The 16,081-nt window shown below is 41.5% G+C and overlaps 1 protein-coding gene and 1 pseudogene across 1 annotated transcript; one reads left to right on the forward strand and one right to left on the reverse strand.

Moving 5' to 3' along the window:
• Positions 1-2,739: 2,739 nt before the first annotated feature.
• LOC116887895 (ADP-ribosylation factor-related protein 1-like) lies at positions 2,740-3,367 on the reverse strand. The gene has a single exon (XM_032889374.1). It carries the CDS (start codon positions 3,292-3,294, stop codon positions 2,740-2,742), a length of 555 nt encoding a protein of 184 aa, XP_032745265.1. The 5' UTR covers positions 3,295-3,367.
• Positions 3,368-12,240: 8,873 nt separating this feature from the next.
• On the forward strand, positions 12,241-12,637 carry LOC116889200 (annotated as a pseudogene).
• Positions 12,638-16,081: the final 3,444 nt, after the last annotated feature.

Here is a 16,081-nt window from a genome sequence, read left to right on the forward strand (position 1 = left end):
AGACAGGAAAACTTCTGGGTTAAAAATTTTCAGATGCTCATTGCTCTGAAGCCCATGGAGTGGGCCTGTGAAATCACCCCTGTCTTTCTACTTTCCTGCAATATAAGTCAATGAACACTTAATAGGAGATCTTCAGAGACAAAGTTGTGGGTCCAAAGAAAAACAACATGGATGAAGAAGTTGTAAACCACTGGCTCTAGGGTAAAAAAAAATGTGGTCCAGAATGTTCTTTGAGCTTTCCCACCTTGATGCTTCTACTTCCATCCCACTCACCCACTGAAAAAAGAGAAAAAGGTTCTAACTGGGAAATTTCCCTTCTGGTGCCTCTTCTAGAAAATTTGTGACATGCAGGATTTTAATATTGCTGGTGTGGGGAGGGTGGGAAAACTTTCACAAAAAGGCCAAGGGCCTTATGAAAGGAAATGCACTGCCAATACTAATTTTTCTCTCTGAGATTCAGAGATTTAGTCTGCTGCAGTACTCTTGGGTGACAGAGAACAAATGCCAGTGGTAGGGACCAGCTCTAAGTATCCTGTAATGCCATGCCAATGGCAATGAGAGCTGCAACAGGAGGCCAGGGGTAGCTTTGGACCTGGAGCATTGTTCCTCGTCTGTGTGCGGTAACAAATAACTTGTCCCATTATAGCTCACCTGGGGATGAGCTTAGCCTGGTGAAGTAGCCAAGTGGTTAGGCCCAAAGAGAATGTCTGTTAGTTTTTTCTTTTATCACCTGTGGTGATTTGAATAGGTATGGCCCATGGGAGTGGCACTATTGGGAGGTGTGGCCTTCTTGGATTGGGTGTGGCCTTGTTGGAGGAAGTGTGTCATTGTGGGAGCAGATGTTTAAGGTCTCCTATGCTCAAACTATGTCCAGTTAGATAGTCTCCTGCTGCCTACAGATCAAGATGTAGAACTCTCAGCTCCTTCTCTAGCACTGTCTGCCTGGAGGCTGCCATGTTCCTGCCTTGATGATAATAGACTGATCCTCTGAAACTGTAAGCCAGCCCCTATTAAACGTTGTCCTTATAAGAGTTGCCTTGGTCATGGTGTCTGTTCACAGCAATGGAAACCCTAACTAAGACAACCTGGCATCTTAATATTTATCTGTACTTTGGTACCATGAGTGGGGCTGGGTGGTTTTTTCAGCTGTTTTACTGATCCTATGGCCTAATGCTTTGACACACAACTGGATCATAGCATCTTCCAAAACCCCTCCAAGAGGAGTTATGATTCCCTCAATGAGAAGCAAGAATTTTTAGTTTCAGAATGGTAAAACGCTCAAGAGATTCTTAGTATATAAAACAATACTGAGAGAGAACATGGACATGTAGTAATCTAGGCAATACTTGAGAGCCTCATTTAAATTGAACACCAAAGTCCAACACCCCAGTTGTGCAGTAATATGAGGCAAGGGGAAGAGTCAATATTGAGAATATTTGTTATATTCTCAAATGCCTTTGTCTGTACGTTTGATGTATACCTTTGTGTTTCCTTTCCTGCTCTTGTCTGTCTTTCCCACTATATTCTAAACTAGCCTGGAACTTACTATGTAACCTAGACTGGCTTTGAACTTATGGCAATTATTCTATGTGTGCTTCCCAAGTGCTGGGGTCACAGGTATGAGTCACAAGGTCTGGGTTATTATTATTATTATTATTATTATTATTATTATTATTATTATTATTTGAAGTACAAGATTTTTTGTTCCTTTTATTGTGGTAAATTTTACCATCTTACGGGTCTACAAAGATGACTCAGCAGTTAGCAGTTAGTACTCTTGCAGATGACTTGGGTTTGGTTCTGAACACCCACATTGGGTACTCAGTACGATGTATAACAACTCTAAGCCCCAGGGAATCTGATGCCCTCTTTTGGCTCCATGGGTACGTGCATACATGTGGTACACATTGATTAATGTAGGAGCATACACACACACACACACACACACACACACACACACATATTAAATAAATGATCCTTTTAAAAGTGCCACCGTAGTGATTTGTAAGTGTTCAAGACTATTAAAATATTTACATTTCTCGAGAAACAAAGCTTTCAAACATTTTAAGCTTGCAAAGTTGAAACTCTATGAATTAAACAACCTCAGTCCCATTCTCAGCTTCTGAAATGACTATTTTACTCTGTCTCTATAAATTTGACGAGTTTAAATACTCCATATAAGAGGAACCATATGGTATTTTTCTTTTCGTGGCTGGCTTATTTCACTTGGCACAATGTCCTTAAGGTTAGGCCACATTGTGCTTTGTAATGGGATTTCTCTCCCCCTTAAAGCTGAACCCTATTCCATTGTATGTTTATACCACATGTCATTTATCCACAGGCTCATTGATTATTATTTGGGTTGCCTTACCTTCTTAACTATTGTAAATAATACTGCTTTGTGGAAACATTTTTTTGAGGTCCTACTTTCAGTTCTTGTACATATATCCAGAAGTAAGATTGTTGGATAATATGAGAGCTGTAATTTTTATTTTTAGAGAAACCTAATGCTATTTTCCATAGTGTTGGCAGTCAATAGCATACAAAGAACCCAAATTTTCCACATACTCAACATGGCTTTTCTGCTTTTTGTGTTGTCCCCTTGTTGCTAGAGGCCATCCCAATGGGTGAGGAAGGGAGTATGTTCCTCTGCTTTTGGTTTTCTTTTTCTTCAGACACAGAGAAAAGTTTGTCTTAGAGAAAACATAAAGCAAATAAAAATGAACAGACAAAGCCAGCTCAAGCCCCAGCGTCAGGAGGCCAGAAGCCAGCAGAGAATCCTCTCCCAACACCAGGGGATGAACAGTCCAAGACTGTGAAGTTGGAGGTGCTTATGATGTCCCTCTGCCGTGGTGGCCGGTGAACATTCCGTACGACACACTTCGCCATCCATTCGATGCCCTCTCGAACTCCTTTGCCTGTGAGAGCAGAGCAGGCCTGGGTCAGACAATCTCGCCGGCCAATCTTGCAGGTCCAGTCACTGAATGCAGTCTCGATGTCAGGAATGGAGAGGCAAGTCTCCACGTCCTGCTTGTTGGCCAACACCAGGATGGGAACACCGTGCAGTGCTTCACTCGAAACCACCTTCTCAAATGCCTCTTTTGATTCTGATAGCCTCTCCTCATCTGTGGAATCAATGACATAGATGACACCATGGCACTCTGCATAGTATTTGTTCCACAACGACTGCAGCTCTTCCGGCCCACCTAAGTCCCAAAACATGAGACGAGCCTTTCCCACGTCCACAGCGCCAATGTTTAGACCCATGGTAGTGGTGATTTTGGATAGACTCATTCCCTTGTAGTTCTTGTTAAATCGTGTTTTTTACTGTTCCAGGAAGGTTGTCTTCCCAGCATTGTCCAGGCCCAGGATCAGGATTCATCCTTCTGGAACATGTACTTGTACAGCCCTGAAAGCGGCATGTACTTCCTGTCTGCTCAAATCTTGGAGGAGGAGCTGCCGCCACTGCATTACTAACCCCACCGACCTCACGTTGACCCTTCATGGTGCCTGACGGAACAAGGACCGACGGACAGAGTCTGCTTTTGGTTTTCATTTCTCTGACGATGGACATCTTTCCACATGCCTGCTGGGCCTTTACTTACCATCTTCAGAAAAAATGTTTAAGTTCTTTGCCCACATTTTAGTAGGCTTATTCGCTATTTTGTTGTAAAAGTTCTTAATCAAGTTTACCAGATTAACCCCTTCTCGGATATAGGATTTGCATACGCTCCCATTCTTTATGTTGTCTTTTCATTATGTTGACCATTTCTTTGATAGACAGGAAATTATAAATATGATAGCCCATTTGTTTATTTTATTTTACTGCCTGTAATCTTTGTATCAGAGCTACATAGCATTAGCTTAATCATTAACAATTTCAGTGTCACGAAGCCTGTCCACAATGTTCTACGAGTTTTATAGGCTGGGGCCTTTTTGAGTTCTTTTTACTTTAGTTTCATATATTTTATTCTTAACAGGATCTGAGGAATTTTTGGTATTAATTTAGTCCCCAATTCACCATCAATGCTTCCACTGCAGCAGCTAGAACTAAGGGGGAGCCCACTGAGTGAGCCAGGAGCAAGAAGGAGGGCCCGGTAAACTGGAGCGCTCTCAGGCCTCACGGAGGCTCTAGAAGATGTCCTCATGGGTAGTTGTGAGGGTGAAGTGAAGGAATGCAGAACACGCTGAGCACAGAGCTGGCAGACTTGAAGTCCCCAGTGCCAGATGGCTCTTGTTTCATACAAGGTGCTGAGGGCTCCAAGCTGAGAGGAAGGAACGGCCTCTTGGCAGGTCCTAAACGTTGAGCTCATTTCTTAATGACACAAATTAAGCCTCCAACTTCCTTCCTTTGCATGTGGACGTCCACCTTCCCAGCACCATTTACTGGTGAGAATATCCTTTGCCAGTTGAATTTGTCATGGCATCCTTTTCAAAAGTCGTTTGACTATGCATGCATGAGTTTATTTCTGACTCTCTGTTTTATATGTCCATATATCTGTCTGTATGCTAGTACCATCGTCTGGATTTTAGCTGTGTAAGAAATCAGAAAGTAGGAATCATACAAATTTCTTCCTTTTCAAATTTGTTTTGGCTACCTGGGGTTCCCCAAGATTTCATATAAATTTTAGGATATTTTTCTGTTTTTGCAAAAAAAAAATGCCATTGGGATTTTGGTAAGAATTAAGATTGGAGAGTGATTTAAGCAGCACCGACATATTATCAGTAGTAAATGTTTTAATCCATGAACACAAGAATAAGTTGTCTTTCCATTTATTGATGTCATCTTGAATTTCTTACTTCAGTGGTTTGAATTTTCCATGTAAAAGTCTTTCATCTCTTTGACTAGGTTGACTCCCAAGGATTATTGATTTCTTATTTTCCTTTTCATGTATTTTATTGTTAATGTATAGAAACACACCAAAACTTGTATGTTTATTTTTTAATCCTACAAACGTGCTGAATTAATATTTATTATAGGGGTTTTTGGTATATTACTCTTAGAGTTAGGGAGAGGCACAGAGTTCTTAGAAGACAGCTTCCACAGAAGAGTATGGCGATGTCTACTGGAGTTAGAAGTCTACTAGGAGTGCTTGTAAAAATGAGCACAAACTTGATTGGGGGAAATTTGTACAAATTCCAGGAACCCTGAAATTCATGGCATCATCTATTTCCCCTCCCCCTTGAAATTTAAAAAACCAAGGGATAGTATATAATAGTTACCATTGTCTATTGTATAATAGGTAGACAGTTTTGTTTTCAGTGACATTTCTAGTCCTTGAACGTTCTAGAAAAAAAGAGTTCTGTTAACCATAGTAGTTTTTACTATGCTAGTGGGAGGATCCAGTGTACTGTGCCAGGGAGTCCTGACGGCAGTGAGTAGACTGAACATGGTGTTTCAGTCTCACAATTACTAAGTTCACAGTAAGAGACGATGAGACCAGCTTGGAAGCTTGCAGTCATTTTGGGAGGTAAGTGCATGTGTGAAAGAACCAACGGTATTCTTATTTTCCTACAAATTGAGTCAAACTTTGAAAAAAATCTTCTGAGATTGCTTTTCACTCAGTCCTTTGGGAATCGTGGTGGCATTATTGGATTATTTTAAAATGTATTCTCTTCTGGATCCATCCGATTTCTTAAGCTGTTATTGTGGTTTCAATGCAAAATGAATCCCCATAGGCTCCTGTGTTTAAAAAGGTGGGTCCCTAGCTGACAGCTGTTTGGGAACCTTTAGGGGGTGGAGCCTTGCCTGTGGGGGTAGAGATATCCATGCCCAATATAGAGCTCCTCTCTTGGGCAATCCTTGTTCCAGGACCCTTGGGGGATTTGCCTGTAACTTTGACGAAGAAGCATCACAGTTTAAAGCTTTTCTTGTCTGGTCCCGCATTTCATATCTAGTGGTCACATTTCCTTTGACAGATGTCACCAGGTCTGGTGGCCTGAAAGTTCTCTCTTGGTGTTCAGCTTCTCCTTTTAAATTTTCTTTTGATTTTATAGTCATAGAATTGTACAACCATGGAGACCTGGGAGGTTTTCTTTCTTTCTTTCTTTCTTTCTTTCTTTCTTTCTTTCTTTCTTTCTTTCTTTCTTTCTTTCTAGTCATTTTGACTTTCTTTGGGTTTTAGAGCCCACAATGAAGGCCACAGTCTGAGCTTTGACCTTGAGTCGAGTTTCAATTCAGATTTGTTTAAGGTATCATCATGGACCTCACACAAGGCTCGATTCTAGTCAAGCCAAGCTGTCATTGCCAAGAGAAAGAATCAAGTCCTCACAGGATGATGCCTAAGGCAATGTTTTCCAACTTCCAGCTGGGTATGGAGGAGTGTGGGAAAGAAAGGCTGCCCCACTGGACCAAGGCAAGCAGAGGGGAAAATGCACTATTGGGTGGCATTGCTGGGCTCTCTTTGCTAATTGTCACTGTTAAGGTTTATGTTGTGTCCTCTACCCTCACCTGGCCCTAACTAACTTGGGAACCTGCCTGGCCTCCATGGCTTCAGTAGACTGATTTTGCTTGTAAAATCCCCAGGGAAATGGGTATAAGTCTAATAACAAATGCACCATCAGTCTCTGTATCTGCAGGCTCTGCATTTGTGGATTCAACCAAGTGGGTTGAAAATGCTTTTTAAAATCTATGCCTTTCGGGGTTGGGGATCTAGCTCAGTGGTAGAGCGCTTGCCTAGCAAGTGCAAGGCCCTGGGTTCGGTCCCCAGCTCCGAAAAAAAGAAAAAAGAAAAAAAATCTATGCCTTTCCTGAACATACACAGCTAGCCTCCCTTTTCTTGTCCCTATGCCCTATAATCTGGTATATATTTACATAACATTTTATAGTTGTTTTTAGGTGTTCTAAATCATCAAAAGAGGATTTAAAATATACAAGAGGATGCACATAGGTTCAATGGAAATTCTATGTCACTTTATTTATTTAGTCCAGTTGGTTTTAACTACACTTATTTTATGCACTTGTCTGCAGGTGAAGGTCAAAGAAAGCTTATGAAAGTCAGCTCTCCTACCCAATGGATCTTGGGATAGAACACAGGTGCCCAACCTGCTGAGTCTTCTCACCATTTTATATAAAGTACTTGAGCAGCCTGGGCTGTTGGTATCCGAGGAAGTGCTGGGTTCAGTCCCCTGCAGATCCTGAGGGACAGTGGTATTCAGTGTTCCCTAAAGTGCTTCCTATACAATAGTTCAAGCAGACAACTTTATTAGCTCTATTTTATAGCCGAGGAGACTGGGCAGTGTATTGTGGTGTGAATATGATACTAATCGTGGTCCAACCTTGATATCTCCGTGGGAATTTGAGGGTCCCACACGTTCCAGAAAGACCCATAATTGCCCACTGAACTACATTCTTTCTGGTCTTGGCCCCGTGTGGTGTAATGACATTTGTCCCTCTTTACCAAGGAAGAGTGTGAGAATGAGTGAGGTGATGGCTGGTACATGTTTTGAATCTGTTTAATAAAAGCTTTGTCTCATGGGTTTCCACACAGGGAAAAGATGACTTTGAATAGGAGTGAGAAGCTGATGAGCACACGGGAGCAAGAAGTGCTTTGTTTTTAGACAGTGGTCTCTTCAACGAAGAGCTATCATTTTGTTTAATGAGTTCTAACCGGAATAAGCAGCATAACAAGTGAGCCTCAAAATCAGTTAGTCAACCAAAAGGCAAATGTTTTGTAACCGGGAGATAGGGGAGCTTTATAGCCTTTAAACAGTATAATCTTAGAGCACCCCTGCCATCTTCCCAACTGGCAGCATAAAATCCATGGGTTTTAATCATTGTACTGCAATAGTTGGAACAGCCAGCTGATAGGAAGCTTAAACCTCGTTTATTCCTGGGGGAGAAAATGAGCTTAGAACCATGCAGTGTGTTTATTTTATTTGTATGTTTTCAAAGCAACTTCAAGGGATTAAGAATTCAAACACTATAAACATGGCAGTCAATAACATCTTCTGCGTAAAATGATATGCTAAGCCCACTGGAGTAGACAAACATAGCCTGAGGAAGAGAAGTCCAATGTGAGGTTTTCTATAGTTCCATGCTTAAAAGAGCCATCAAATGCACACTGGTTTGGACTTTGGGCCACTATCACCAATGTCACCCCTTCTTGGGATATTAGTTGCTTTGGAGTTTTGATATATTTTCTCATATACTTCTCCATAAGTTTTTATTATTGTTCTTAACATAGGCTTCTCCTAGCATGCTACCACTTCCATGTAATAGATCTAGTACCTAATCCAGAGTCAAAGTCCTGAATAATACTTGTGGATTTGTGTGCTCTTGTCTGAAATCAGTGATGATAGAGGGGAAAATGGGGTTTAAATTATTCCCTAATTTTCAGGCCTCTTAAAAAAATTGCTATTGTCCAGTTTGATTTTGTCATATCCATCTGTCTGTCTGTGTGTCTGTCTGTTTGTCTATCTTGTGTATGTCTGTCTTTCTGTACACATGTACATACCATGGCTGGCAACATATGGAGGTTACAGGACAACTTACAGAGTCTGTTCTCTCCTTCCACCATGTGGGCCACAGGAATCAAACTCAGGGTTGGCAGCAGATGCCCTTACTGTGGCTCCATTTTGCCAGTCTGATTTTGATTTTTGAATGTAGAAGTCCATGTTGTGGGAGTCTGCACAGTCTGTAGAGAAAGTTCCAAAAACACTTGTCAATGCTCCATTACTTGGCCAGAAGCCTTTAGTGTGACTAGGAAATCTGTAAAGTTGGTCTTCCCTAAACCATAGGTTCATAGTTCAGTGACAAGCTGGTATTTAGAGAGAGGAAGAGCCCAGGTCAAATCCCACTCCAGTTTCATTATGGGCTTTGCAGTTTGAGGCTCTTGTAACAGCCTTGACAGTGTGTCACTCAGACCTCTTGCTTAGGAGAACTCCTGTGAGCTCGTCTGAGTTGAGCTTTAGCTGAGGCACTGCTGATCACACCCTGAGGTGCTCCATTCTTAGCCCTGTTTCCTTCCTTGTCTTCCTCATAGGGGTGATTTCAACATCAGATGGCAGCACTATCTGTGGCCGCATTTCCATGTTGCCTACTCTTGTCCTTTCCCACTGATACTGTTTCTCTGAAATATTCTGAAATTGTTTTCTTCAGGCCCTGTCTTACTTAGGATTTTATTTCTGTGAAGAGTCACGATGACCAAGGCAACTCTTAAAAAGGAAAACATTTAATTGGGGCTGGCCTACAGGTTCAGAGGTTCAGTCCATTATCATCATGGTGAGATACTTGGCAATGTGTCAGCCACCATGGTGCTGGAGATGGAGCTGAGAGCTTTACATCTCGATCCAAAAGCAGCAAAGGAGAGACTGTTCTACACTGGCAAAAGCTTAAGCATAGGAGACCTCAAAGCCTACTGTCATAGTGACACTTCCCCAACAAGTCCACACATTCTAATAATGCTACTTCCCATGGGCCAAGCATTCAAACATATAAGTTAATGGGGGACACACCTATTCAAACCACCACTCTCTACCTTGTCTATCAACCAGTGTAAATATACTGACAACAAAGTCTCTTTTTTTTTTTCAGGACAGAGTTTCCCTGTGTAGCCCTGACTTTCCTAGAACTCACTCTATAAACCAGACTGGCCCCAAACTCAGAGATCCACCTGCCTCTGCCTCTGGGATTAAAGGAGTGTGTGCAGGTCCCTGTCACCTATGGGTGACATCACTGCTGGGTTTGGAGGCGAAAGCTGGTTCCTGATACCACCAACCGCTACCAGGTGACAATAGAATTTTGATGTAGGTCCTATGACAAATAACCCACAAGTCATTCAAACAATAGAAGTAAATCAGGAAAGGTTGGCCTTTCGGCACCCTCCTAAAGTAGTCCACAGTATTTTCTAGCTATCCCAGTAGCCCGCAGTAGCAAACTGCTCAATAACTTGCCCTGTACTGATTTTTTTTCTTGTTTCCCATCTCCACTTCCCTTCCAGAACCTGCTCACCCAGCTCTCAAACTATGTGTACTCAAGTCTCTGCTGTCAGGTCTGCTTCTGGGACAACTTGACCTAAAATTGCTCGTATAAGAATGATCTCTCTCTCTCTCTCTCTCTCTCTCTCTCTCTCTCTCTCTCTCTCTCTCTCTCTCTCCTGTGCTTGTCTGCTTTCATTAGTACATCTCCCATTAAATGCACGCTTGGTATGATTCATATGGTTCTGTGGATGGAACCTAAGGGTTTGGATGTGCTAAAATGTTGATCTATCACTGAGCTACTCTAGTGCTGTGATAAAACACCATGACCAAAAGCAACTTGGGAAGGTGGGGGTAATTTTATCTTATAACTCATAGTCCATCATCCACGGAAGTCAAAACAGGAATTGAAGTTAGGGACCTAGACGCAGGAAATGATGCAGAGGCTGTGAAGGACTGCTGCCTACTGGCATTCTCAGTTTTTTTTTTCTTATAGGCCCCAGAACTACCTGCTCACATCAATCACTAATTAAGAAAATGCCCTCAGGCTTGCCCACAGTTCTATCCTATGGATTTTGGAGGCATTTTCTCAATTTTGGTTCCTTCTTCTTAAATAACTCTAGTTTCAGTCAAGTTGGCAAAAACAATTTTAAAAACCCTGAAACAATCAAACAAACAGGCAAATAACCAAAAACAAAACAAGATGGCTACATTCATAGTCCTATGTATAATCATTTATAAAGGCTATACCTTGGCTATGATCATAGCTATATTCCTAATAGATACTAGAATAATTTTAAATTCTTGAAAAAATATTTTTTTCAGATTTGAATAGATGACCATTGCACATTTTTCTTCCTTTCTTTCTAATTTTGGAAAGGTCTTATTAAGAGAGGACCCAGTTCAGGCTAGCTATTTACCTGGTGGTTACCAGGGTCTTGTTTACTTCTTTTCCCTTTCTTCTTGTATTTGAGAACTCACTTGTACTTAACAATCTTCTTTAAAAGATATATTTATTTTATACATGAGTACACTGTCACAGTCAGATTCCATTATAGATGGTTGTGAGCCATCACGTGGTTGCTGGTATTTGAACTCAGGACCTCAGTGTTCTTAAACACTGAGCCATCTCTCCAGCCCTGTATTTGACAATCTTGCATAGCTTTATGGTGCACCGTGTGCATGGGAAAGTTCCCACCTCTCCAATCGTGTCTTGCATTAACTTGCTATGTTATGAGGTAGTAAGAAGTGTGCCTTGCTTTCTTTATGTTCTTGCTCACTTAATACCTTTGTTGAGGTCTGTGAACAGGAGTGTTATGCAGCCATCATGGCTTTTGGGAAGGGTATATTGTCATTGTTTTAACAGTAGTAGACCAAGAATGGCGAAGAAGAAGAAGAAGAAGAAGAAGAAGAAGAAGAAGAAGAAGAAGAAGAAGAAGAAGAAGAAGAAGAAGAAGAAGAAGAAGAAGAAGAAGAAGAAGAAGAAGAAGAAGAAATACAACATATATTGCATTTTCCAAAGGAGAAATCTGATGGGTTTTTGGTTGTTTGGTTACTTTTGCCCCATCAATTTTTTTCAAATGAGGATTTCCTTGTGAGATGTCTTTTTACTGAGGATTGAGTTTATCACAACTAGACACAAAGTTTCTAGGAACACTTTAGGCTTACATTCCACATCACTGTCCATCATTGAAGGAAATCAGAACAGGAACTCAAACAGGGCAGGAAACTGGAGGTAGGAACTGGTGCAGAGGCCATGGAGGAGTGCTGTTTTCTGGCTTGCTCCTCCTGATTGCTCAGCTTATGTTCTTATAGAACCCAGGACCACCACCCCAGCGATGACACCACCAACAATGGACTGGGCCTCCTGCATTGATCACTAATTAAGAAAATGCCTTACACTGAAAGAGATTGAAGGGACTTGAGACCCCATATGAACAACAATGCCAACCAACCAGAGCTTCCAGGGACTAAGCCACTACCTAAAGACTATACATGGACTGACCCTGTGCTCCAACCTCATAGGTAACAATGAATAGCCTAGTAAGAGCACCAGTGGAAGGGGAAGCCCTTGGTCCTGCTAAGACTGAACCCCCAGTGAATGTGATTGTTGGGGGGAGGGTGGTAATGGGGGGAGGATGGGGAGGGGAACAGCCATATAGAAGGGGAGGGGAGGGGGATTGGGGAAACGGGGAAAGGGAATAAAAATCGAAATGTAAATAAAAAATACTCAAGTTAATAAAGATGAAAAAAAAAAAAAAAGAAAAAGAAAATGCCTTACAGCTCTTGAACCCGGCAGCCTCATCCGTAAACAACGCAGCAATGGCCAAGATTAAGGCTCGGGACCTGCGCGGCAAGAAGGAGGAGCTGTTGAAACAACTGGATGATCTGAAGGTGGAACTGTCCCGGCTTCGCGTGGCCAAAGTGACAGGCGGCGCCGCGTCCAAGCGCTCCAAGATATGAGTCGTACGCAAATCTATCGCCTGTGTCCTCACTGTCATTAATCAGACTCAAAAGGAAAACCTCAGGAAATTCTACAAGGGAAAGAAGTACAAGCCCCTGTACCTGCGACCCAAGAAGACGAGAGCCATGCGCCGCCGGCTCACCAAGCATGAAGAGAAGCTGAAGACCAAGAAGTAGCAGCGGAAGGAGCGGCTGTACCCACTGCGCAAGTATGCAGTCAAGGCCTGAGACGGCGACAATGACAATAAAGTCCAAAACTGACAGAAAAAAAGAAAAGAAAATGCCTTACAGCCAGATGTCATGGAAGCATTTTTTTTTTTTTTTTTTTTTTTTTTTGGTTCTTTTTTTTTTTTTCGGAGCTGGGGACCGAACCCAGGGCCTTGCGCTTCCTAGGCAAGCGCTCTACCACTGAGCTAAATCCCCAACCCCGGAAGCATTTTCTCAAGTGAGTCTCCCTCACCTCTGGTGACTGTAGCTTGTATAAAGGTGACATAAAAATAGCCAGAACACTGCTCCTTCAAAAGACTCCAGTTCAGTTCCTATCATCCACATCAGATGGCTCACAACGCTATCTGTAATTACAGCTCCTGGGGATCTTACACCCCTGGTTTCTGTGGGCACCCACACTTCTGTGCACATGTTCTCCCTCCAATCAAAACCAATTAAAAGAAATTCAAAAAGAAATGCCATATGGATCAAAGAATAGCTCAAATTAAATTGTGTCATAACCACTTAAAAAGCAACACATTGCTGTATACCTTAAATATACACAATAAATAAAATCATGTATAGAAAAGAGAAATTTCAAAATAAAACCCAGAATGAGACATTTCACATCAATTAGAATAACTATACTAAAAGTACCAAGGGTAGCATGTACTGGTGAGGACGTGGTGCTCTCATACACTCAAGGAAAGTGCATGTAAAAATAGTGCAGGTGCTTTGGAAAACAGTGTGGCCATTCCTCAAAAAGTTAAACATAGTTATTACATGATCCAGCAGTTACACTCTTAGGAATATACCAAAAACGCACAAAAGCAGTCATCTGTACAAAAATTCACATGTGAATGTTGATACTAGCATTATTTATAATAGCCCTAAAGTGGAAGCAAAAGAAATGTCCATTAACTGGTGAATGGATAAGCAAAATGTTCTGCATGCACACAAGCAGATATTGCTTGAGATTAATGTATGCTACAATGTGGATGACTTTCAAAACTTTATGTTAAAGGAAAGACTCCAGACCCATAAAAGAAGGTTGCATTTATAAGAATAAATGACATGGCCATTGTGCATACAAACTCACTGTATCTATGATTTCCTGCATAAAACATACACAAGATTGGGCCTGTCAACATTCTGTCATGGAAGGGTAAGGAGGCAGGCTCCTGAGGCCATACCCACCCCTGTGGAAAAACTAGCAGTTAGTGGTTGGCAGGAGAGAATGTGTTGTTTTCTTTCTTCTTTTAAAAAATGTATTCAGAAGCTTACTTTTTTAGATTTATTTATTTCTATGTGTATGGCTGTTTTGTTTGCATATCATGTCTGTATATCATGTATAAGCAATCTCTTTAGATGTCAGAATAAGGGGTCAGATCCCTTGGAACTGGAGGTACAGATGGGTTGTGAGCCATCATGTGGGTGGTGGGATTTGAACTTGGGTCCTTTGGAAGAATATACATTGCTCTTAACTGCTCTAGCCCCACAACTTACTTAAAAAAAAAAAACCCAAATATCCCCTACTACCTCCAACCTCTCCTACATCTTTCCCACTCCTTTTCAAATTCATGGCTTATTTTTAAAAAATTATTGTTGATTATATACAATCACATATGCATAAATATATAAATATACCCTGTTGAGTCCATTCATCATTGCTTGTAAATATATGTTTTCAGGGCTGCCCGTTTGATACTGGATAAGCAATTAGTGGATCCTCCAGCATATTTCTGACTCATATCTTTCTGTCTCCTATTCAGCAATATTCCTTGAGCCCTGTGTTGTAGATCTGTCAACTGGGGGCCGGGGATCCCATGTTCCAGGCAGTAGTCTCTCATTCATGCTCACATGAGCAACCCTAATAAACTCAGCAGGTCACCAAGATATCAAAGTAGGAGGAGGAAAAGTTCATGGAAAGGATTTCAGTGGGAGAGGATGAGTGAATAAGTTATAATCCGTTATATCCAGATTAGACAGAGACAGAGAGTAAATTAGTGGCCATCAGGGGATAGAGAGTTGGGAGAATGAGGTAACTAATAATCAACACAACAGATTCTCTTTGGAGTGATAAATATGTTCTAAAATTGGATTATGGTGAGGGGTTGCTCAACTCTATGAAGATACTAAGAAAAGAGCAAGTCATATATTATAGGTAGGTGAATGCTGTGGCTTATGATGTATCTCAGCAAGGCTATTTTTACTACGTTCTGCCTATTGGCCACAAGCAAACAAATATTAGCAAATGCCTGACATCCAATTTGTCACTTTGTGTACTTTCCATCTAAAATGATTAATGTAATATGGGGATATGTCGTGCCCCTCCATGGGGATTATTTGCGTGTGTTACACAGACAAACATGCAGGCAAAACACACATACACAAAATAAAAGAAAAACTTTTTAGTAAAATATGGGCAAGCACATCCTTCCTAAATGTGTGGGTGGCCATACCTCATAAAGTGGCCATACCATGTTATGAGCACCCAGCTCCAGAAACAACACAGCTGGATTTTCAGGCCCCTGCTTACCAGGAATTTTTTCATTTGAGCATCAGTTGACAATGTATCAGATTGGCGAATCTACTATCTGACATTTTTGGAGCAGGGCCAGTGGCTATGACACAGCTTAGCACTGAATGTGAATCAAGATCTCTCTGTGCTCTGTGCCTCAACTCTCTTGCTTTCAATGCCCTGCTGTGAGGTCCACCTGAGTGTCAACCTTACCTTGTACATAGTTTCAATAACTGAGAGGCAAAGGGAGGGTGGAATTGTGCTGGTCTGGTTGAGGGTTTGTTCCAGGCAACTAGTGGTATTCCACAGCCCAATCTGACAAAGATTGGAATAGAGGGCCAGCTAAGCAGTTGTAAACAAAGGCCAGGTGTTCAAAACTAGTGATCATTCCCAAGGTAGTGGCATGTTGAAATCCTTAGAGACCTAAAAATATAATCATGCCTGGACCCACTCTAGAGATGTTGAGTTAGCCTTCTATAAAATAATGGGCATCAAGATTCTTTTAAATACCCAAGTGATTCCAACTTAGACTCTTGTTTTCTTGCTGGGATGTTGCTCAATGCTAACATTAGCTGAGTGTTAAATATCACGTCTCAGTGACTCCATAACATTAGTATGACCCATGCATTGTTTGTTTTGTTTTCCTTATAAGGCCTGCACAGTGATGTTGTAAGCACATCCCTGTGCCATTTAGCTTAATAAGAATTAAGTTGTTTTAAAACAACAGTGAGTCATGAAAGTCGAATACCTGTCCGGTATGTCCTACAGAGAACGCAAACCTTTGAAAGGATGTCCAGGATGTGAGTGTAACACCCAATAGAGTGTTCGGTTAGCTAGTATACCAGTGATGCACTTAGCACATAAAAGTAGAGCCTCTGGGGGCACCAAAACACAGGAAACATGGACAAAAGTGTGTGAGAGTAATAAGCAATGAAGACAGAGACACAGGGCTTACCTCCTGATTACCAGGAA

The sequence above is a fragment of the Rattus rattus genome, chromosome X (assembly GCF_011064425.1).
Source record: "Rattus rattus isolate New Zealand chromosome X, Rrattus_CSIRO_v1, whole genome shotgun sequence".
In the NCBI taxonomy this organism is placed as follows: Eukaryota; Metazoa; Chordata; class Mammalia; order Rodentia; family Muridae; genus Rattus; species Rattus rattus.

Coding starts and splice junctions, on each gene's coding strand:
- LOC116887895 (XM_032889374.1), bottom strand. CDS start 3,294: ATGAGTCTATCCAAAATCACCACTACCATGGGTCTAAACATTGGCGCT.